Here is a 21,576-nt window from a genome sequence, read left to right as displayed (position 1 = left end):
CTTGGAGTGGGCAGGGGCACTAGTGTGGATGGCGGCGTGGCACTAGGCTTGTAATGACAGTCAGTCAAGACCCTGTTGTTGCCCTCGCTGACTCAAGTTCAGAGTTTTTGCGGTTACTATCAATTACACGCAATATTTACATGTGATTTGCATGTTTCACTGCGCTCGTTACTTGTTGAGAATATAATAACCCACTGAAAACAAGAACTTTTCACTCGCTGAACTCTCAGTCGGCTGATGAGTGGGTGATGAATACACAGTGGCAGATTCACTCTGTTTGGGCAATTCTCGCCGCGCACCTTCGACACTTAGACTATTTGAAGCGCACCTCATCGCAGACAAAGGCGAACTCCGACTATTCTGTTGCAGTCTGCTTTTAAAAATATCAACCAGTGTGCCGGTGTTAGTATCTGAAAACAGAGCAATTGTTTCAAATAAAAGGACAAGGCGAGACAAGAAATTACCATCCTCGCTGACAGGGAGCAAGATGACACACAGCTGACAAAAATAAGACAGGGAAGCACTATACTACAGTAACAATGATGGTCCTGATGAAAATAGTGAGCGTGTGAGGTTTTTTTTTCCCCCTTCATTCTAAGATCTCTATTTGTGTGCTGCACTCCTAAACAGCAGGTGGAGTAGAAGTGGAAATGAAAGATTAGAGTGTGCCACCACACACTCCCATCGCCTGCGGAGGATCTAATTATAGGTGGAAGAAGATGGCCCCATCCCGCTGACCTGTCACCTGTCAGCCTGCCTATCCTCCTGCACTCCTGCCCATATCCCTGCCTCCGAGTCTCTCGCTATCTGCCTGCGTAAGACCGCACTCTTACCAAACTGTCTTCCTCTTTCTGTGCTCCAACTTTCTTTCCCAGATAGTAGCCTGCCTCCCACTCTATCCTTATACAATCGCCCGCATTGTTCTCTGTCTTCCTGCCTGTGTGTCCGCCTGCCTGTCTGTGTGCCTTGCTGTTCTAAAGGCTGTGATACATTGAGCCTGGCCATTGCCTGGGGGGATTTGCACCTCAGGATCAGTGAGAAGGGCTTACAGAATACACCAGGTATGAATTGCATGTCATTCTGAGACAGAGCAGACAGAAGAAAGGCGGTGAAAGGAGAGTTCTTCACACACCCTGTCTGTGACCGCTTCCTCACCCTGACACGGTGCTGGCAGGGCTTTCATGGCAAGTGTACACTCTTAATCATGACATTACATGTGCTGTACTGAGGGGGATTCACAGGGTGATTTAAGATTATTTAAGCTTAGGACCTTAGATCACATACCCTCATTAAAAACAGCTAAACAGAGACATTTAAACAAGGTTCAAATCTCGGAGGCAGACTGTCACTCCTCCACCCAAGGAAGCTGAGACTGTGATCCTCCTTACACCGTCCCCGGGGCTAGGAGGCTTTGCTAAGAAGTCAGATGTACAAACGCCCAAACCCCACCCCTTCAAATACACTCTAATGTCATCAGAACTGAAGGAAAGCCAAGTGGGGTTTGATTTAAGGGATAAAGCACATCCATCACATACGCATGGGATAAAAACAGAAGGCAGCCATTGTTTTTCATGGGAAAAAGACTAGCCGAGAGAGAAAACGACTAAACCAAAGATTCTCCCCAACATCTAATTCACATAAAATGAAAGAGTTAAAACTGGGCTGCAGTGAAATGGGACAAAACTTGTTCGCCCCAAGGCTTAAAGAGAGTTCATTAACGTGAGGCAATGACTTACCAGAAAGGCTATTAGACTCCGTTGCGTGCTCTCCCATTGAAAACAGCTTTTAATGTACTGTAACGTGTACAGAACTGCTGTGCTGATTTTTCGAACCCGATATATATTCCGGGCAAGAACCTAATGGGAAATAATTGGAACAAAACACCGGTTAGTATCATTTGATACCAGACATAATGTTTATGACTTTGCAATGAGGTTCAATCAGCTTCACTTTGCCTTATTTGCCACTAGTGAAGTTAGACTTTTAAAGCCAATTAAACAAATTAGGTTGACTATGTCCGATCCAAACTGCGACCGTGTGTAGCTTTGTTGTGGCCACTTTATTATTGGGATGTGAAGGGAGCATACTTGCAAGCCTTTTTCTTCCATCTGCTAAATTCTGCTAAAAAACATCAATGGTGATAACCTTTTTGGAGAACTTCTGGTTTTCCTCCATTAATTTTGCCTCCTTCGGCTGGAAGGTTTTGATACCAGCTCTGACCTGGGACAAAGAAAGAACAAAGGAAGCACTGCAGTTTAAGTACTTTTTGACTTCATGCCACAGGATATGGAACATTATCACCTTTCTAACAAGCTTGGACATATTAAGTTTGATCCTTACTTTGTTATAGATAACCTCCAGCACCAGTGTGATGGTTCCTTTTGATGTACTTCCCAAGTTTTCTTTCTTCAAGAACAGAGATATCTCCTGTCCATTTTGCACCTTTAGCATAAAAAAAATACCAGAATTTTTTATGTAACACCTTAACAAACTAAATCATGTCACAGGAGTAGGTGCTGATCATCAATGTTGTAGCCACGACCACCTTAACTGAGACCGAGTCATGACCAAGACCAGTGTATCATACCTTTCACGGGTTGAGACTAAGTCAAGACCAAGACCAAGATCAGACCACTGCGGGTCCCAAATTGCAGGATATCAAAAATTCTCATTCCCATAAAAATACCCACAACAAAAAGAACATTCCTCTTCATTCACCTCTTTTATTGCCATACTCTACATATAAGTGTGTATGGATAAGCATACCATGAGAAATGTCTTGATAGAATTATCAAAAGGCATTGCAGAGGTGAATTTCGATCAACTTAACTATCTTTATTCAACACTCCTTTTTTGCACAGGCAATTGCGGTCTTGAGCAGTCTTGAAAGAAATCCAGAGTCCTTTTTAAGACCAAGACAAGAAGACCAGGTAAAAACGTGATTGAGTTTGAGTTCAGTAGTACCATAAAACTGCTGATCTTAGAGGAACTTACCGTCAGTAATGGAATGGCCACTTTCCCAATAAAGTTTGGGGCTTTGTCTCCATTTTCATCCAGGACAGTCAACTCTATCACATCATGAATGTCTTTAATTGGGCTGTAAACACAAGAGTTCAGAAACATTTATTCACACTAAAATATACAACACAGAATAAGACAGATGTTTTTTTATTTTTCCAGATGTCTTACTTACAATGTAAGGGCTTTGTTCCACTCCGGATTGAGGTTCTTGTAGATTGTGTGAGTTTGAAGTTTGCTGTTACCGAGTTCAACAACACATAAAGGGTTGCTTTTTCCTGCAAATGACAAAGATGTGTTAATATTTAATGTAAAGACAAAGCCGCCACCACGAGGACAGAAAACAGAGAAGTGAATTGTTGTCACGGATTACCATTGAGGTCTGTGGCGGGAAGATCATTTGCCTTTACAATTTTGACCTGAAGGAAACCAACCTCCCCCACACACTTGTGCGAGTTCTTTAAGCTCTGGGGAATAACAATAAAATTATTCAAAACATGTTATTCAAAACACCTTTTTACGAGCATGGTTAATAAATGTGCCACGTAAAATTGCAATCTTAACACCTGGCGTGTAACAGAACTGTATTATTGAAAATGTGCCCACCAGCATTTCATAAAATCCATATGACATATTTGTATTTCTCACTGAATCAGCTGACATTACTAAATGGCAGCGGGACGTTACACCAATATTCTCTTTTGACATACAAATTTATCCACTATTGTGTCTCTCTCTTCAGGCTTTTCCAGGGTAGCTGTTTCCATGTCAGAGATGGAGACTCCCCAGCAGGGTCTCGGGGTGACCAGAAACACCAGACTGCCCTTTCCGGGGTCCAGTACATGAGTGTAGAGCTGCCTCTCATTAAGTGGAAGTCGCGATAGGTCAATCTCAAACCTGAGACACAAAAAGAAAATAGGTCCAATGAAACACATAAGGCCAACTAGTTCTGTGAAGGAGCCGATGTGAGCAAAATTAACACTACCCACCAGGAAATACTCACATCCCCCATGATTCCTCACCCTTCCTCCCTCTCTTTGAGAACACCTCCACCTGCAGAGGTTCCTGGTTATCTTCAGACTGATTGAAGTCAAACTGCTCTCTCCACTGGGGATTGGCCTGAATGCAAAGGTTCTGAGGGCAGTCAAGACACAGATTCAGCTCATACAGTAAAGTGGAAACACACACACTTTGAAGCAATGTCAAGTTTAATGCATTATCAGACTGAGCAGCTCCTGCATGACAGGTGGATTAAGTCTTCATTCAGTCCAACCAGAACAAGGCAGGAGAGGAGAAAGAGAGGTGTGTTGAGTGTGTGTGTGTGTGTGTGTGTGTGTGTGTGTGTGTGTGTCTCTATTTGTGTGCGCTTGTATGTGTACACCTCAGCAGCCACTCTGGGATTGTAAACACTGACAGCTTCCAATTAGAATCAGCTTTGTCCAACAAACAAACAAGCAGAGAGGAAAGCAGAGAGGTTTACAAAGAAATGACACGACAACACAAGACAAGTGCACCGTAGAATCATCAGGGGGGAGGCCAACAAGTACAGGTAGATGAACAGGGCATGCTGGGTATGCAAATGAAGGCAATGAAGCCCAGCACCAGAAGCACAGGGAGAAGTGAGTGGCAGGCTTGCCCAGTCTAATGAGCTGCCTCTGCCATGGCCCAGTGAGCCAAGGTGGAGGTGAGTCACTGACAGGCACCTGCTGAGAGAGAGAAGCGGGGAAGTAAGAGATAGGGGCTGGGAAGAAAGACTTAAAGTATAAAGAGCAGACATTAAAAAGACAGAGGAGCATGAGAAAAGGGAGTGTAAGGGAAGTGGGAAAAGAGAAAGACTTTTGAAAAACAAGTCCAACCTTGCTCCTGTACTTCTGATCACCAAGGCGAAAGCGGACGTAAACGTCCCCATGGCCATGCTGTGGCAGGTCCTGTCCCTGCACCAAGGTGATACCAAGCACCCCAGTCCACATCTGGTTCTTCAGCTGATTCTTCTGCGTCTCAGCTGACCGCGGGGATGGCGTGGCCTGGTTCTGCTGCAGGGCAAAGATACACACAGACAGTTACGATTTAAGCTCCATGTGTGTTGAAGCTCTGAGTTCTCCCCTCTGTTTACCTGCTCCTGCCTCAGCCTGGCACCTCATCATGTTCACAGAGTGCATGAAAGTAGGACAAAGGTCCACACTATACAGCACATCTCTGTTGGAGCACATTAGCACATCTCTACTGACAGGTAAGCCACACCATGGAGGCTCCTGGAGAGCGAGGAAGAGAGGGACGTCAGCAAGCAGCCAGATGTCCCTGGCTGTGACAGTCCCACTCATCACTGGCTCCCAGACTGAGTGTGGGGAGGCAGGACACTTGGCATACTGCACAAGAGACAGCAGGCAGCAGTGAGTAATGATGCAAACCGCACAGCTCTCTCATCAGCAAATTATGCATACATGCAGCATGTATGGCCAGCATCAGAGTTTGCTGCATGTTGGTAAATTCATCCAATATTTATTTAACCAGCGAAATAACAAATTGTTTCCACCAAAGTGAATCTAACATGGATGTTGTGCGTTCGAGGACTCTTTGGAAATCAAGGACAAGCCCGGCAAATAATCCACTTCTCCTGCCGTGTGTCACAGAGGGAGTGAGAGAGAGAGGCCTTGATATGTTTCCATGTTAGAGTTCCCGTGAGGCCATGCGGTGATAGGCCAGGGCTGTAAAAACAAACAGCAGAGAGGTTGTGTAGGGCTGACTGTAATTAAAGAGCAGGACCGTAATCTGCTCTAGCCTCTTTGATTGCCCAGCTCCTTCGACTGCCCCGGCGACGCTGCTTCAAACAGCCCCACTACAACTCCCCTGCCACTCCGGCCCCTCCTCTTCACTACGGGGTCACAACCCACATTGCCACCCAATCCGGAGGGGATCAAAGCACATCTCAGGGACCTGAATTAACATGGAATACCACAGGCACAGCCCTATAAATATCAGCCCCTTCAAAAGAAGAGGAACAGAGGGAGTGGAGGAGCGATATAAAACAGGCCTCAGCCAAGTCATCCCAAGTGTTTATCTTGGACACATTTCTATCTCAGCGGCCAATAAAACAATTCCACTTAACTGTAAGTGGCCCCTAAAGAGAATCTATTCCTGGTCCTAAAAGGGCTGTGCGATTGCTTCCATATGGTGGGACAGCATGGGGACAAGCACGATGAGCTCAGACCCAGGTCCATTTGGCTGGTACCTCAGCACTGTCCATCCACAGCTGTGATATTACATCCTAACATCTGGGTTATTGCCCGCTATGCCTGGGAATTATCAGCATTGCCGATCTTAGGCATCCCACACTGGCAACATGCCTCGAACAGCAGAGCCCCCCTCCCGCTTCTCCCATACGCCCCCCTCCTGTTTGAAACACTATCACACAGCAGAGTTTTACTCAGGCACTTGCCATTCCCTGTCTCTGTGGTGGTAACACAGAGGGAGAAAACGATGTTCTGAAAGAGGGGGAGTGGAGCTGCAAGAGCTGGGTATTCAGCACTTCCAGGATAGGTGTTAAATGCAATAAGATATTGTACGTTTGTCAAAAATGAAATGGGAAAAAAATGGCATTGTTACATTGTTAAATTAGCACTGTGATTTAGGCAGCAGAACATTGTGAAGAGTCCCATCACACATTTCTGTCTCCCTTTGAGTATCTTTAACCATCTGTAGTGGATAACCTACAATGCGTATGAAAATGGCTTCATTCCTTTGTCATCTAATTTCAAATTGAGATTGTCTACTGGACCATCAAGAGACTGAACAGTGGCAGCTGTAGTGACTACATAGGTGTGAATATAAACCCACTCGCTGCAGTGTGAGTCCCAAACAGCAATCCTCCTATTTCACTCTGAATCTAATTACAGCTGCAATATATTGAAAACCACTTGAGAGGAGATGGAACTTTGTTTACTACAAAACCAAATACTGCTCTATAATATTCATCTAAGGGCTCTTTCATGACAACGTATTCAGTCAATATTATTATTTTGGTTTTGATCAGAATGCAATATTGTACCATACTTTTTTTTTTCCACAGCAAATGATACCACTGAAAATAATATGCATTGCAAAAAAGGTTCACTATGAAACCACAAAAGAAATAGGCTGTGCTGAAACCAAGGTTACACACAAAAGCCTGAGTCCTGAGCATACACCTCATTCTTTGTTGCACCATAGTACAGTGAGCTACTGCCCCCTAGTGCTTCAGATCAGGGTAACCGTGAGCACTCTCATGCAAAAGATAAAGTTGAACTCAGGAATATGAATGGCATTCTGGATACAATTTGGAAATTAGATTAAAAAGTAAATGTAATGATGTAAAAATCCATACCTGTTTCTTTCTTTGTGGCCATCTCTGTGGAAAAAATACATTAGTCAGTACAAACAATTCAGGTAAGAACAGGAACAGAGTATTAAATACTTCTCATATCAGAAATACGCTTACCGGGGGCCTTTTGACGGTGGCATCTCTAAACATCAAGCACACTTCAACAACAATAAATCCCATGTCATCTTCTTTACTTTTTGGATCATCAAGACGCACCTCCATTTCATAGGTTCTGTGAAGAAAGGACATTAAGATTGAAACTGATGATCACTACTGGATATCCCTGTGATAATGCATTCACTTAAGTATAGAATTAAAATATATTACTCACCTGTACAAATCAAGATTTTTAAGAGAAATCATGCCGGAACCCATGAACTCATCAGCAGTCCGATTTTTATCGTAGACCTGCAACAACATCACAAACATCATCAAGATTATAAACAGAAATTGTGTGTTCTGGCATAAAGCTTTTCCTGTATCATAAGAAAATGCACTTATGTTCAAACAAGCAATGCCTACCCGAACTTCCACGTCATGCTGTCTGTCTCGAAGAGGATGGGAGAAGGACTCGTTCCACCGTGGATTCAGGCTTTTATAAACCACTTTGCTTTTATAGAACTGTTTTCCTTCAAGTTTGAACTTCACGTAAGGATCACTGGTCCCTAAAATTAAACAGAAAAAAGAGCAAATCAGCAAAATTATTTTGCGTGACACATGAGGTAAGTACTGTAAGTATGAAGTTACCACACAACCACACTGTATAGACATTGATGATTTACATGGCAGTTTGTCTTGAAAATTAGTTATTTAAACTATTAAACTGTAACTATCAAATTAAAACTATGTTCAGTTTTGGTGGAACATATTGTCACTTTAAAGATGTACACTGTGTATTAAAACACACACATGACCACACACACACATTACATACACACCCTTCCCCCATGCTGGTCGTGTGAGAGACTGAAATATGTGAGGAGGAGGTGCACCCCACACATGGCAAAAACAGAGGGATGTAGCTGTTTAATTGTGAAAGAGTAGAAACACTCGCCAGCATGAGGCAACCAGAAACCAAAATCTAGAAGCAACCAGTGTTAATCTCCCAAGCCTGTTAAGAAAGTCTGTCTGCGAGTGGGGTGGGGGTATGGGACTTCTTTGTTTCTGCAATTGCATGCAGATTGGCCAAAAAATGAAAGCCAGTCCCATGCCTTCATTTGTATAGGGGAATAAAGGGGTGCTTGAGAGAGCCTGCAGGGAGGCTTGAATCACATGACAAAGGCCCTGTGGGGATGGGCTGTCAGGCCTGTCAGCTCCCCACTCCAAATGAACATCTCGCAAAGGCAGGCAGGACCCACAGCAGCTCCACCCTGCCAGCCTGTGACAGGGAAACCTCCAGGCAACTTGACAGGAGGAGAATGTGGCAGCTAGCAAGGAGAAAAGCTCTGGCATGACTGAGAACGGTGACGATGGAAATTAATGGGAAAAAAGGGGAGAACAAAAACCAAGGAGTGGGGGCTGGTGGTGTGGGTCCTTTCAGAATATGTAATGACAATGTATGCCATTGGTGAGCCTTTGGCACGGTGTTGATTGTTGGGCAAACAGTGGAGAGACAGGGGGCGTGTGGGGATTGCATCATCATGGTGCCATCTTGTCAGGGAAAGTAAGGTCTCAACTAGCAGGGAGTAGGGCACTGGGCTCGGAGGGTCTTCTGGCACCAGGCAAGAAAAAAAAAAAAAACAGCTAAGCATCATTCCAAGAAGGAAGTCCTTGCGCCGTTTCACTGTGAGGTGATTTCCCAAAGCTACAGGAGCTACAGCAACAAATCATATTGGTTAAAAGTACAGAATCACCTAAGGGATAAATTTTCAAATCCATAAGATTGATGTAGCTTTGATAAATGTATATATGGATAGATATGTCACCATTTTCTACTTTAAAATGTATCTATTAATTTAAAATTGCCAATTTCAACTATTATTTTTACTTTGAATAAAATTAATCATTTAAGTCCATAAAATTGCCATATAAATACTGTCAGTAAATAGCACACTTATTGAGACCACACATGCATTTTTCTCATGCTGTAGTTCCATCTCTGGCCACCGGGTGTCACTGCTTTCCCAAAGCAAACTGAGTCTGGGCCTCAAGGAGAGAACAAGATGTGTGGAAATCTGTATTACACACTTGTGTCTTCTGTCTTTCCCTCTCTCACAGATTAGTATCATTATCAATGGATAATCAGATCTTAAAAGATCATCCACTTATGAAAACAAAGTCATTCAAATGTGATAAATCTAAATGATCTCTCTAAGTTTATGCTTGATTTTATACCTAGATATGACAAGCAAATTACAGATCCAAAAGCACTGCATTAGGTAAATTATATTAATAAAAAATGTTTTACAAATAATATAGCTTTAACACTACATCAAACATCAACAAAACATTTTGCCAGAAAAATGTAATTTCTAAAAACAATTACGATTTGTGGGGTAAGTAAAAACAACTCTTCCTCTTTGAAAGCTATGAGCTACAGGCTTTGTTTCAACGAAGCCAATCAACTGTGAGGAAGAGCTATTCAACATTTGATTGTCAAATAAATTTCGCAAAGAATCCAATACCATTTAAAATCAACTGTTTAAATAAGTTTTGTGCTCTCATGTCCACATCGTGTGTTCTCTTTAATTACTCAGTACTTTATCCCAGTCTATCTTTTGTCATACTGGTCTGACTGCATACTTTTTCTGTGTGTTTTTTTTCCCTTTGCACATGCACCACTCGACAAGCCGCGTCATCCGTACAAGTAAACACATGCATTAACTGAACACAGCCCATCATGCCTTTATACACAAAAACAGATTTCCCATTTACAGCTTTCCACATTGTCATTGGCTCATAAATACAGATAGATAAACGAGATGCATGCGCATGGTATGTGTGCGCAGTATTTTATAGAGAGCTCACCCTTTAGCTGTACCCACAAGCCAAAACACAAAGACCTGCATTCTTTTAAGATGTACAAGAAATCTGATTGGGCATCTCTTGATCTGTGCTGATCCACCCAAGTGTTCAAAAAAAATCCCACATTTAAAAGAACAGTTTGATGTTAGTTGTTATCCTCTCAAGATCTAAGTGAGACAGCGACTTAGTCTTACAGGTTGTGAAAAGTCTTATGGATCACCAGCAAGATGTTGACCTACCGGAGCGTTTGTCTCGGATGACAAGGTTTTTTCCCTGCTTTAGGTTGATGTTCAGGAGGTATCGCTGGCACTGGGTAGGTGCTTGGACATCAGGCCCTGTCGTCACAACCTGCTGTGGGAACATTTATATTTATATGCTTTCTCATACCAGATGCTTGGCTTATTTCAATGGGCAGGGCAGTCCAGTGAGTACTCACAGTGCTTTCCAGAGGATCTTGCAACATTTCATCAAAAAACTCAGATGGTTCACTGGACATCTACGTTGAAAAAAGTTGCATATTTTATGAACCACCACAATGCAAACACTTTATATAATACAGTCAAGCTGAGATGTCTAAGTGTATGTACAGTTTCTGGGTCCACAGTGTATTTGTCGATTCATGTCACACATTCTCACTCCCAACTCGCCAAGTACAGATGCTTGGTCAGTGGCACTACACGTCAAAATACGATGTGCTAGGTACTCCTTCAGTGTTCAGAATGTTCAGTGACAGCATGTCAATTAACATTTGTTATGTGCAATGTGTCTTTTCAAAAATTAACTCATAGGACATGTACAATTTCTTGCCTTTAGGTTTAGCTCCTTAGGTGTAGGTAAGATTAGATCACAATCGTCACTAGCATAGTGTGCTACACAAACTAGCATGCTACATTGCTATTGCTGCCAGGTGAAAGTATGGAGTTTGTCTGACCCAACCACCTCCACTCCCACCTGCCCCATGTGGACTTTTTCCCTGTTTATACTACAGAGTGTCAAAAAATGCCACCGCTTAAGGGTGCCTTGTTGCATCAGTGTCTAACGCCAAGGGTCAGTGACCAAGCATTGGTATCTGACAAGTTGGGAGTGCAACCGGGTTGCTTTCAATTAAAAAAATCGTGTTTATCCATTTCAAGCGACAGAAAAGTATTTGTCATGACTTGAGATAATGTCCTTTAGGGACCCCACCAATGGACTACAGTATGTAAATAATGCCCACAGCAGGAAAAAGTGAAAGGCAAAGTGAGATATCATCAGTTTCTTTGTGTATTTTTTGTACAGCTCTCCACGGTACATTGTGTCTCCAACTAGTAACGCAGGTTTTTGACTGGTATCTCAGAGACATCTAGACAAAAGAGTACATAATAGTCTCGGTTTCAGCATTACCCACGGGCTGTAAAAAGCCAAATCCCATGTGGTCACTTTACATTTAACACCAACCATCAGAGGATGCTTTTGATATGTAGCACCTGTAGGCTGAATGGTTACTGTCACAATGGGTATATATAGAATACACACACTGTCTTAACTGTATGTCAGTGCCACAGGGATGAAGTGTAATAAAACCACAAGCCTAAGCTCGGGCTTAGAAAAGGAATGTCGATTTCATGCCATTCACCGTTTTACAGGCCGAGGAAAACTCTGAGCATAACAGCTGAAGTGTGTGAAAAACCAAACCACACTATTTGAAAGTCAAATGAAAGCATGCAAATATGACCGATGTGAGAATATATTACGTTATTGACTGGAGCACTAGAGCTTGCATACTTTTATCTAATTCCTATGAGATTAACACTTTCATCTAAGTTTCTACAACAGAAGGGGCTCTAAAAGTTAATGTATATGCACAGGACTTAATTTGTTTGGATTTCCATCTGTTTGATTTATCACCATAAAAGGAAATGACTAATTTGAAATCTGAATACAAATTTCAAATAACATAGTCTTCATTACATGTAGACCTGAAATAAGTCTAGGATTGTTTGACTATACATGTAATTAAATACGCTTGTAATAAAACTGACCTCTGCGATATCTTCCAGGGCCTCCTCAGCCGGGGTTTCTTCTAGCAGAGCTTCTTCCATAGAGTAGTCTCTCATCAAAAAAGGAGAGTAGGGTTCTCGGTCCAGTTCCTCCTGCTCTGTCACCCAGGACATGAAGACTTGCTCCTCGAAGGGACTGCCACAGGCAGAGTCCAGAGAGGTACCATCTGCATTCTCTAATGGAATACCCAGATTATCTAATGTCAGAGACATATCTGTAGGAGCATTTGCTCTGGTTACTGGTGGAGTTCCTTTTTCAGACGATGGTTTTCTATCTGCAGGACCATTTGCTCTGGTTACTGGTGGAGTTCCTTTTTCAGATGATGGTTTTCTATCTGCAAGAGCATTTGCTCTGGTTACTGGTGGAGTTCCTTTTTCAGATGATGGTTTTCTATCTACAAGAGCATTTGCTCTGGTTACTGGCGGAGTTCCTTTTTCAGATGATGGCTGTCTATACTCAAATGATGTGGTCCTCTTTTCTGTGGAAGGGTACATTTGTTCTCCCAGTGAGCTTGCTCTGGCCAGAACTGCAGAAACATTCCCTGAAAGCACTCTGTCAGCTGGGATATCTTCACTAGAGACACTGGCTCTCTCTACGTGGTCTGGTCTTGGGGAAAGTGCATTGGTAAAAACCGATCTTGGTGCAGGAATAGGTTCAAAAGGAAATTTAGTTGCATTCCCTTTGGCCCTTTTATCAGGTTGAGCATACAAGCCTTCTGGAGTCATGTTCACCTTGTTCTGTGAGGCTAAATTCATCATATCATCAATTTCCTCATAAAGGCCAGGTGTCCCCGCTGGGGCACTTACTCTGTTCAAAGCAGCAGTTGTGCGATCTGTGGGACCGTGGAGTCTAATTTCTGGGACTGAATCGTTCAGTTTGTCTGTGAAGTAGGGTCCATCACCGATCGAACCACTTGCAATAGAATCAGTATCACTCTGACCAGGGGAATGGCCAAAGAAGATGGCATCATTGGGAGTGTACACCAAGGCGTTGTCTGTAGAGAATGCTCCACCTGGCACAAAGCTCAGGTCTGGTACAGAAATACTGCGCCGGTGGGCCAGGTTTCTTCCTTGTTTGGCAAGAGCCTTCTTCTTTGGCTTCTTCAGGTTGCCCAACTTAGTTTTCAGACGCAAATTCTCCAAGAAGGTCTTTTTCTTGACATCCATCTTGAGTGACACCTTTGAAAAAACAATGAAAATTGTGAGATAAAGATCCTTTGTGTAACTTGTGTAAATGCTTAAAGCAATGCAGCAAGGTGTCCTATTAGCAGGAGACTCAGTCCATGGAAATGATATACACTGCAATAGTCCAATGTGAAATGTACTCAAGATTGCCACTGATCAAAGGGAAACTTTATTTCTAAACCGTTATGGTTTTTTAGCCTGAAACCCATGTATCTGTGTCTAAGTGTCAAATGGAGAGAACAATTTTTGAAACTGTCCCAGTACTAAGAGAGATCACTGAAACCGCAGAACAGGTTGCAATGTTATCCCTAAGGGCAAGTGTGCACTGTTGACTCACATCCATTTAAGTAGCTTGTTTTTGCCAGTGACAGGCTCAGATTGTTATTAGACAGCATTAACGAAAGACCAGATACTTAAAATAACAATCTGAACCTGCCAGTGGCAAAAACAAGCACTTTTAGTGGATGGAAATTGACTGTGCAAAATTTGCTAAATTGTTGTCTCCATGAGTCACTTAATCAGAAAAACATGGGAAAATAGGTTCCAGTTTAAAAAATACTAACTTTCCTTTTATAATTAAACACATCACTAAAATAATGTCCCCTATACTCCAAAGTTTGACCAAAGAATATACCTCTGAACATACATACGTTACAGTGGCCCTGAGGGTCAAAACACAACATTTCACAAAATACTACAACACTAGTCCATACCCACTGGTAGCTTTGTCACCTTCTACTTATGCCAATCCTCAATGCCTATGTGCAATTTCACATAGACTGACCTTCTCACATAGTGAGAAGAAAAACGTGGGGCAGACAGAATGACTGACTGACAGAATGACACACTGACAGTTTCCATGATTATGTACAGCATACCATACCATGACTTGGTCATGACAAAAATTAGAAAAAAAACACAGCATTTGTCCACAGGTGGAGCCACAGCGATCGATCGCATTTTAGCCATTTTTAAGCATTTTTCTGTTGTTACAGCGCCACCCAGTTGCCAATTAGAGTTAAATTCCTCCAGTCACCTTGAGGCGTCCTGTTCTACATATCTACCAAGTTTAGTAAAAATCCATATGGCAGTTAGGCCTAGATAAGAAATTAGCTCTCTAGCGCCCCCATTTTGTTTGATGGGGTCAATAAAGGAGGGGTCCCCTCAGATTATGTGTGGTCATATGTCTACAAAGTTGCGTGGTGATTGGTGAAACCCTTGAGATGTTATACACCTTTATGTGATGAGCCACGCCCTCCGCAATATTCATTGCCTTATAGAAGCTCAGTTTTATTAAGTTTTTCAACTTCTGCCAAGAGGGAACTTTAGATCTTGGTCCCTTGATTATGTTCACCGAGTGTCATTTAGATCGGTCAAACTTCCTAGGAAGAGTTCAATTTTAAGTGTTTTTCAAAAAATTCAAAATGGCGGAAAATCTATACATGGACGTTATGGGTTCTTGAGGAAAAATTGTTCCTCATGAGGAGAAGCATCTCTGTTCAAAGTTTCATGTCTCTATGACATACGGGGCATGAGATATGCCCATTAAAAGTTTGCAATTTCAATCGGTTGCTATAGCACCCCCCCTTTGGCCAACTGATGTAGTATTGCCTCATTCGCATCCTCCCCTGACCCTCTACCACTGTGCCAAATTTCACATGGATTGACCATGTCAGTCAGGAGAAAAACGTGAAACAGAGACACAGACACACCCACACACAGAGTTTTCATCATTATATAGTAAGATTTCAGAAATTAATACAACATTTGGTGAGACTCAAACTAGAAAAGGTAGGTACTCCTGGACAATGATTCCTTGTCGCTGACTGGATGTTCTATCTGTCAGTCTGCGATAAACGTACGTACTTCTTCTGTTTGATTTCTGGTGGTCTGGATGCTTTGCAGCACATTGCTGTCTCTCACAGCTTGGGATAATACAATAAAATAAAACTTTATCTACTCCTAAAGGGAAATCGATGTTTAACAGTCTGCAGTGTGCATAGCTGCTACGCCGCAGCTCCTTTCCACCAAACTCCCGGACTATAGGACTACTTTTGCTGTGAAGGAAGCGGCCAGCACCTGATGGTCTGTCTCCAAAGCCGCTCTCTGCTCTACTCCTGGCTAAGTAGTCTCATAGGCAGGAGTACGGTGGATGGATGTTGGGATTTAGTACAGTCTCATGACTAATGATACAGTAGCTTGGAAAAAAGCAACATGGACCACTGAATTTGAAGAATTTGCGCCGTATTATAGATCGCACTACTTTTTTTGCCAAGTCCGACCCTACGATATTGTCAAAAAAGGCAGGCAAAAGTCCACAGCTCCACATCCAGGGGTATGTGGATGCTAACAGGATGGAGGGAATGGTGGTGGGGAGAAATAATTATACTCTGAAAGAAATGGAGGCATTTTAAGCATTTAGTGAATCAAATTCAACAAAAAAATCCTCAACATAACATTTGTATGTCATGTCAACTATGAGGTAAAATTTGTGTTTCTGCAAAGGGAGTGTGGCTACTGTGGAATGGGGGCCACATAAAAATGTGACACCAATTTAAGCATATGCTGTATTTAGAATATTTTCACTGCTTCACCTTGCTGTCAGGTACCCATTTACAATGGGAAACTGATGGTGTTATGTTATGCTCTCCTCAAAGTGAGTCTTTGGTCTACCGCTGCCCCTCGATCAGTTAGTTATTCGAGTTATTGTGTGACTTTAGGTACCGACCATGCTGCTTCTCTTGTCTGCCTGTCCAAAGTGGAGGCTTAAGATTGAAAACACACAATTCTCAATGACGGGTCAATCACAAGGACGCCCAGTGACATCTTCCCTAAAGCTCGTCCTACGCCTGCTCCTGGCCCAGCTGGTGCCTGCACCATGCTGCTGTACAAAAGGAGAGACGGAAATAACGTTGCTAAATCTAGCGTGAAAGTCACCAATTTGGCAACAAGTTTAGGAGTGAACAAAGTTTTATTTAATCTTATACGCTTGACTTGTAAGAGACAGGAATGTGCCGCAAGGCATCCAGTCCACCGGAAATCAAACAGAAGATGTACCATAAAAATTCAATCTAAAGCCCAGTGCCAGTTAAACACATCGTCCCTTTTTACTTGTCCGCTGTGGCTACACATTTTGACAAATAAACACCTGTCTCATTTAGACACCTAGTCTGATTGCCAAGCAGTTCTGTTTTTGTATATTAGTTCTTGGGGTGTATAAAACTGGGTTGTTGGCTTATAATATTTTTGATACATTACTTGAAGCCAAACAAGTAATATTCATACTGGTTTAAAAATACAATTTGATTATATTTCCCGGTCTTTGCTGAGCAACAGTTTTGTGTGAAAGAAATTAAAGGCCTGTCCCAAATATAGGCCTGTTGATTTCAGTGATTTAAGCAAAAAGCCCAGGCTATTAACTGAAGTTACACAGTACTTCTGTTTGTCACAGACTGACAGACAGTGCATCCCAGTGAGAACAAAGAATCAATCAATAATTACCTTTTCCAGTTTGAGTCACACCTAATGTTGTTTTGTTTTCTGTAATGTCGTGGTGGTTAATTGTTTTGGTGTTTTTTTTAAATGTTGTAGCATTTTCTGGAATTTTGTAGTGTTTTCAGAAATGTTGTAGCTCTTTGACCCTCAGGGCGACCGTATACTTCCCTGTCCACATTTGTTATCTTGTCTAACACTTTGGCTGGAATACTATCTTAGATAGTAACACTTCAGAGGATTTGATTTCATACACAGGCAATAGTAAAGACATCTATATTGTTTGTGTGCCATCTGAATCTGTACTTGGGCCAATTTTCCATCTTCATCTACTGTAAATAAAACACAAACATTGCCTGTCCATAACTAAATCAATCAGCTAAATCAAAAGTAGGTAGCAATGCAGTATCAAATACAGTACAGTATCAAAGACAAATCTCACAATGAATGCCAAGGTCTAATGTCTCAAACAATTCTAGAATTCTAGAATAAATTACTTCACTACCTACTGACTTTTTTAGTGTAATTTAGAAAACAAAAACATGATACCATACCTGTCAAGTCGACCTCTGCTGAACAGCTTGAAAAAGCCACTCACCGGATCAGTCTCCACCGAGAGCAGCAGTAAATTTCCAGAGAGACAGCGCAACCATCATAACAATGATGTCAAAGGGGAAGTGTTTCAGGCAGCCCAACTTGTGGCTAGTTAGTTAGTGCCCATTCCTGCTCCAGAACAACTTTGAAGGCAGGTGATTGGTGGAGAGGAAGAACTGGGCGAAACAAGCCATACCAGTCTCACAAGGTGAGTTTCAACGACTATGGGAATGCCGCAGCTGAGTGATGAGTCCTACTTAAGTTTAATGTAATAGATGGAGCTATACAGAGTAACTTCAGTTGAGTGGGGGTCAGAAAAAAACTCATGACAAATAGTGAGTATATTCAGACACTGTAGCAAGAGATAAAATACACACTGAGACATCAAACTATGATGAAACAGTTCGGCTCACAGTACAGCAAGTTTAGCAGCCTGTTCCCTGCCTGTCAGTCTGTTTATTGTTGATTTGAATATTTATTTGCATTTGAGGGGCAATTTGTCTGTTTTAAGACTTGTATGCATTACATTTCCTCTAATGTGCGTTCTCTTATAGCTCCAAGTATTTGAGAAAAATGCTTAATTCCATAATCTATCCTAATTCTACAATACAACTGTCCTTCTTATCTGTCCAAAACGGTCCCAAAATACTGCTGATGGATTCTACAACATGACTGAGGCATATGAAATGTTGGCTATCTGTTCGTCTTATCTCATCTCTGATCTTCAGCACGAATCTGGCAGTCGGCGGCCGCGTTGTCATACCAAACTCCATTCCTCTCACACAGCCCCATATTTGTTTACAGTGGAACATGGTTTAGCCTAAGCTCGTCAAAAGTGAGCATTTGTGTTTGCAAAGTATAAACTATAGCTTTATGTCCACACATCGAAGCTAATGCAACAGACCCACTGGTGTTCACTCTCTCTCTCCTTGTCTGTGCCTAACACTGGAGACTATATGACAACAGATGTGTTTGAGTCTGGACTGAGTCTTGTTCAATATTTGCTGATGTCTTAAGGAGATCAGGCCCACATGAAAGAGCCCCAACTTGGCTCCCAGTTGAAAGGCAGGGCTGGGGATCTGAACAGGGCAAGCCCCTATGGCAGGTGGCCTGTCGCCCTTCTTCTCACACAACTCAAACAGCCCAAAACCCTGCTTGGTTACTCTACACATGCACACTGGACCAGTTCCAGCCTGCAGCACAGCTGGTCTGATGGACAGGAAGCCAAGAACATGCACTTGGGGACAAATATACTGAGTGATGCACATGCAAGCCTTCACACGGAAAACAACCATGAAAGATTGAGGATGTCAGCTACACAGCTGACCTAAAACCCTTGTTTGTCCCAGTGTCTTATGTTCTGCTACTAAATTTAAACTCAGTTAAAATTAGTAGTTGTACACAAGAGCAGCAACACCACAATGTACAGAAGGCAAACAAAGCCCAGCATTCAAAAGTTAATGTAAAGAAACAACTGTAGGTAGGAAATTGTACTTTTACACCAAAAGTAAAAGTACTTTAAAGAGTATACTTTGGAGCCTTTAACCTCAACTTATCAGTGCTACTTTTGGGGAGTTTCCACGTTAGCAAATGCGTCATGTTTCGTAAGTATTCGAGATGTTTCTCACCTTTGAATTCAATGCACATTTACCTACAGTTGCCCTTGTTAACGCTACAGTTAACCTCGCATAAATTGTGATGCTTTTGTTTTTGACATAATGAATCTTAGCTGCCATATTCATATTAAAAATACACTTCTTTCATTAAACAGACCGACTAACAGCTTAGTTAAGCTAGGTTAGCGTTAACCTCAGTGTTTGACCAACTTACCTTTACCTCGGCTAACAAGGTGCACCGACAGGCCATCGTCCTACAGCTCTCTGTAATGCTTTGTGTTACAGTGCCTCCTACCGGCCAGACTGTGGAAATACACGCTTCCTGCAAAACTGCTCTAAAAGAGAAATATCACTAGATGTCCCCTGTGAAACACTTTGCTCTCAACTGTTTGTTTCCTGCATTTTGGCCTGTACAGGTATCCGTATTGTATGCCTTCCAAAACGAGCTCAAAGACTGATCCAGAAGTTTTTAAGGCCAGCTTCAAAGTTACAAATAAATCCTCCAGCTTTAGATAAGTGCTGCTGTCACAAGTGGTGAAAAGTGACTAAATGGGCTACAATTACTCAAAACACTACAAGTACAATTTTTAGGTACTAAAGTAAAGGTGTTTCCATTGATAATGATGAAAAAATAGGGTGTGCTGCACTGGGTCAAGAAACTAGGTGTTGGTGATCATAAATAAATTAATAAATACAATTTAAAAAAAAAAATCGAGAATAAGGGAAGCAATCAAATAAAATTATGATTGTAAAAACAAAACAGGTGCTCCTCAATAATGAGGCAAATACTCAAATAAAAATAACAAACAATGACTGCCCAGTTTCCTTAATGCAGAAGTCCACAGTATAGGCTGGCAGCCTGAAAAGCATCCGAGACACTCTGATTGTTGGTATACAAAAAAACCCTTAAATACATGGATGACTAACTCATTTTGATTTACAGGAAACACTAGGGGACTTTTTGTTTTCTTCCAAGAGGACACTACTTAAATGCTACCTGACCCACATAACATGACCTCTTGATGAGTTTAAGATTGAATTCCTGTCCCCAATAAGTACAGTTCTGAGGCACTAAAGTAAAAGTATTTCCATTGATAATGATGAAACATAGGGAAGTGCTGCAGTGGGTCAAGAAACCAGGTGTTGGTGACAGGTGCTCTTTAAAAATAAGGTAAGTAGTCAAATTAAAAAACAAAAAAAAAAACAGTGACTGCCCAGCTTCCTTAACACAGAGGTGCATGGTATAGGCTGGCAGTCTGAACACTCTGATTGTTAGTAAAAAAAAACACAAAGAAAAACTTAAGTAACACACAAATGACCATCACATTTCAACTTGTGCAGGGGTGTCAAACACAGTTTACGGGCCACAGTCCGATTTGGTAGCAGGTGGGCCAGACCAGTAAAACCACTGGATAACGTCCTGTAAATAACAAACGCCTCCAAATATTTTCCATTTTTGTTGTTTAAAGAAGTACATGTTGAAAATGCTAATCCAATCTCAAAACTGATGACAAACAGCAAGAATAAATGCAATTTCAACAATATTTCTCAGTTTTTCCACATTCAGTCGACTACTCACTGTCATTGAATGTGCATTTTCTGTACATTTCCACTCCTGTGTAATAATCCTGACAACACCACACTAGACTAAGTAAAAGAAAAGAAGTGCATTGTTTTATCTTATTTTATTTTTCATTGTATAGCTGTTATTTATTTATTTTATTTTTTTTTTTACAAATGTTTTATGTGTCTTAATTTATTTTACTTGTATTTTATGCCTTGTGCGAGCTGTTTTGTCTTTTATTTATTGTCTTTTATTTATTCTTCTGTACAGCACTTTGGTACTCTGTGGTTGTTTTAAAGTGCTTTACAAATAAAGTTGGATTGGATTGGATTGCATTGTGGTCGGGGCAGAAAAGCCTCTGAAGCAGCATTTTACACAAAGAAAGCTACTCGAGGTTTAACTTGCTCCCAAAACGTGGCACCTCTTAGCCTTCACAAGTGCATCACTATTAAGTGTGCAAGGTCATCCGGTGGGCCGGATTGGACCCTTTGGTTCTGGCCCCCGGGTCATATATTTGACACCCATGCACTAGTGAGGTTTTTTTTTTTTTTTAAAGGGACACTACTTAAATGCTTTATTATCTACATCATGTGAGCTTTTGATGAGTGTTGGTCATCCATGAATAGATAAAGGATTTTTACTGACAATCAGAGTGCCTGAAATGCTTTTCAGACTGCCAGCCTACACCGTGGACTTCAACATTAAGTAGGCTGGACTGTCATTATTTTTTATTTTTAAAAAGTATTC

At 41.7% G+C, this 21,576-nt stretch overlaps 1 protein-coding gene across 3 annotated transcripts in view; it reads right to left on the bottom strand.

Annotated features, from left to right (window-relative positions):
• mctp2a (multiple C2 domains, transmembrane 2a) overlaps positions 1-19,571 on the bottom strand; it is a 38,796-nt gene extending 19,225 nt beyond the window's left edge. The window contains exons 1-17 of one of the 3 annotated variants that reach the window (XM_049573083.1): positions 19,480-19,571; positions 12,361-13,557; positions 10,776-10,835; positions 10,579-10,690; positions 7,898-8,040; positions 7,707-7,783; positions 7,493-7,607; positions 7,379-7,402; positions 4,875-5,051; positions 4,022-4,152; positions 3,729-3,915; positions 3,392-3,485; positions 3,194-3,296; positions 2,995-3,097; positions 2,341-2,442; positions 2,146-2,220; positions 1,737-1,856 (exon numbers count right to left, since the gene is read on the bottom strand). In XM_049573083.1, coding sequence (XP_049429040.1) covers positions 1,737-1,856; positions 2,146-2,220; positions 2,341-2,442; positions 2,995-3,097; positions 3,194-3,296; positions 3,392-3,485; positions 3,729-3,915; positions 4,022-4,152; positions 4,875-5,051; positions 7,379-7,402; positions 7,493-7,607; positions 7,707-7,783; positions 7,898-8,040; positions 10,579-10,690; positions 10,776-10,835; positions 12,361-13,557; positions 19,480-19,515 — 2,856 coding nt within the window. In that variant the 5' untranslated portion in view covers positions 19,516-19,571. Of the gene's footprint in view, positions 1-1,736; positions 1,857-2,145; positions 2,221-2,340; positions 2,443-2,994; positions 3,098-3,193; positions 3,297-3,391; positions 3,486-3,728; positions 3,916-4,021; positions 4,153-4,874; positions 5,052-7,378; positions 7,403-7,492; positions 7,608-7,706; positions 7,784-7,897; positions 8,041-10,578; positions 10,691-10,775; positions 10,836-12,360; positions 13,558-17,609; positions 18,645-19,479 lie in introns of those variants that run through there. The other 2 variants (XM_049573084.1, XM_049573085.1) reach the window with 2 other exon arrangements.
• Between the last annotated feature and the right edge of the window lie 2,005 nt (positions 19,572-21,576).

The sequence above is a fragment of the Epinephelus fuscoguttatus genome, linkage group LG4 (assembly GCF_011397635.1).
Source record: "Epinephelus fuscoguttatus linkage group LG4, E.fuscoguttatus.final_Chr_v1".
Lineage (NCBI taxonomy): Eukaryota > Metazoa > Chordata > Actinopteri > Perciformes > Serranidae > Epinephelus > Epinephelus fuscoguttatus.
This window is presented reverse-complemented; position numbering and strand designations above follow the sequence as displayed.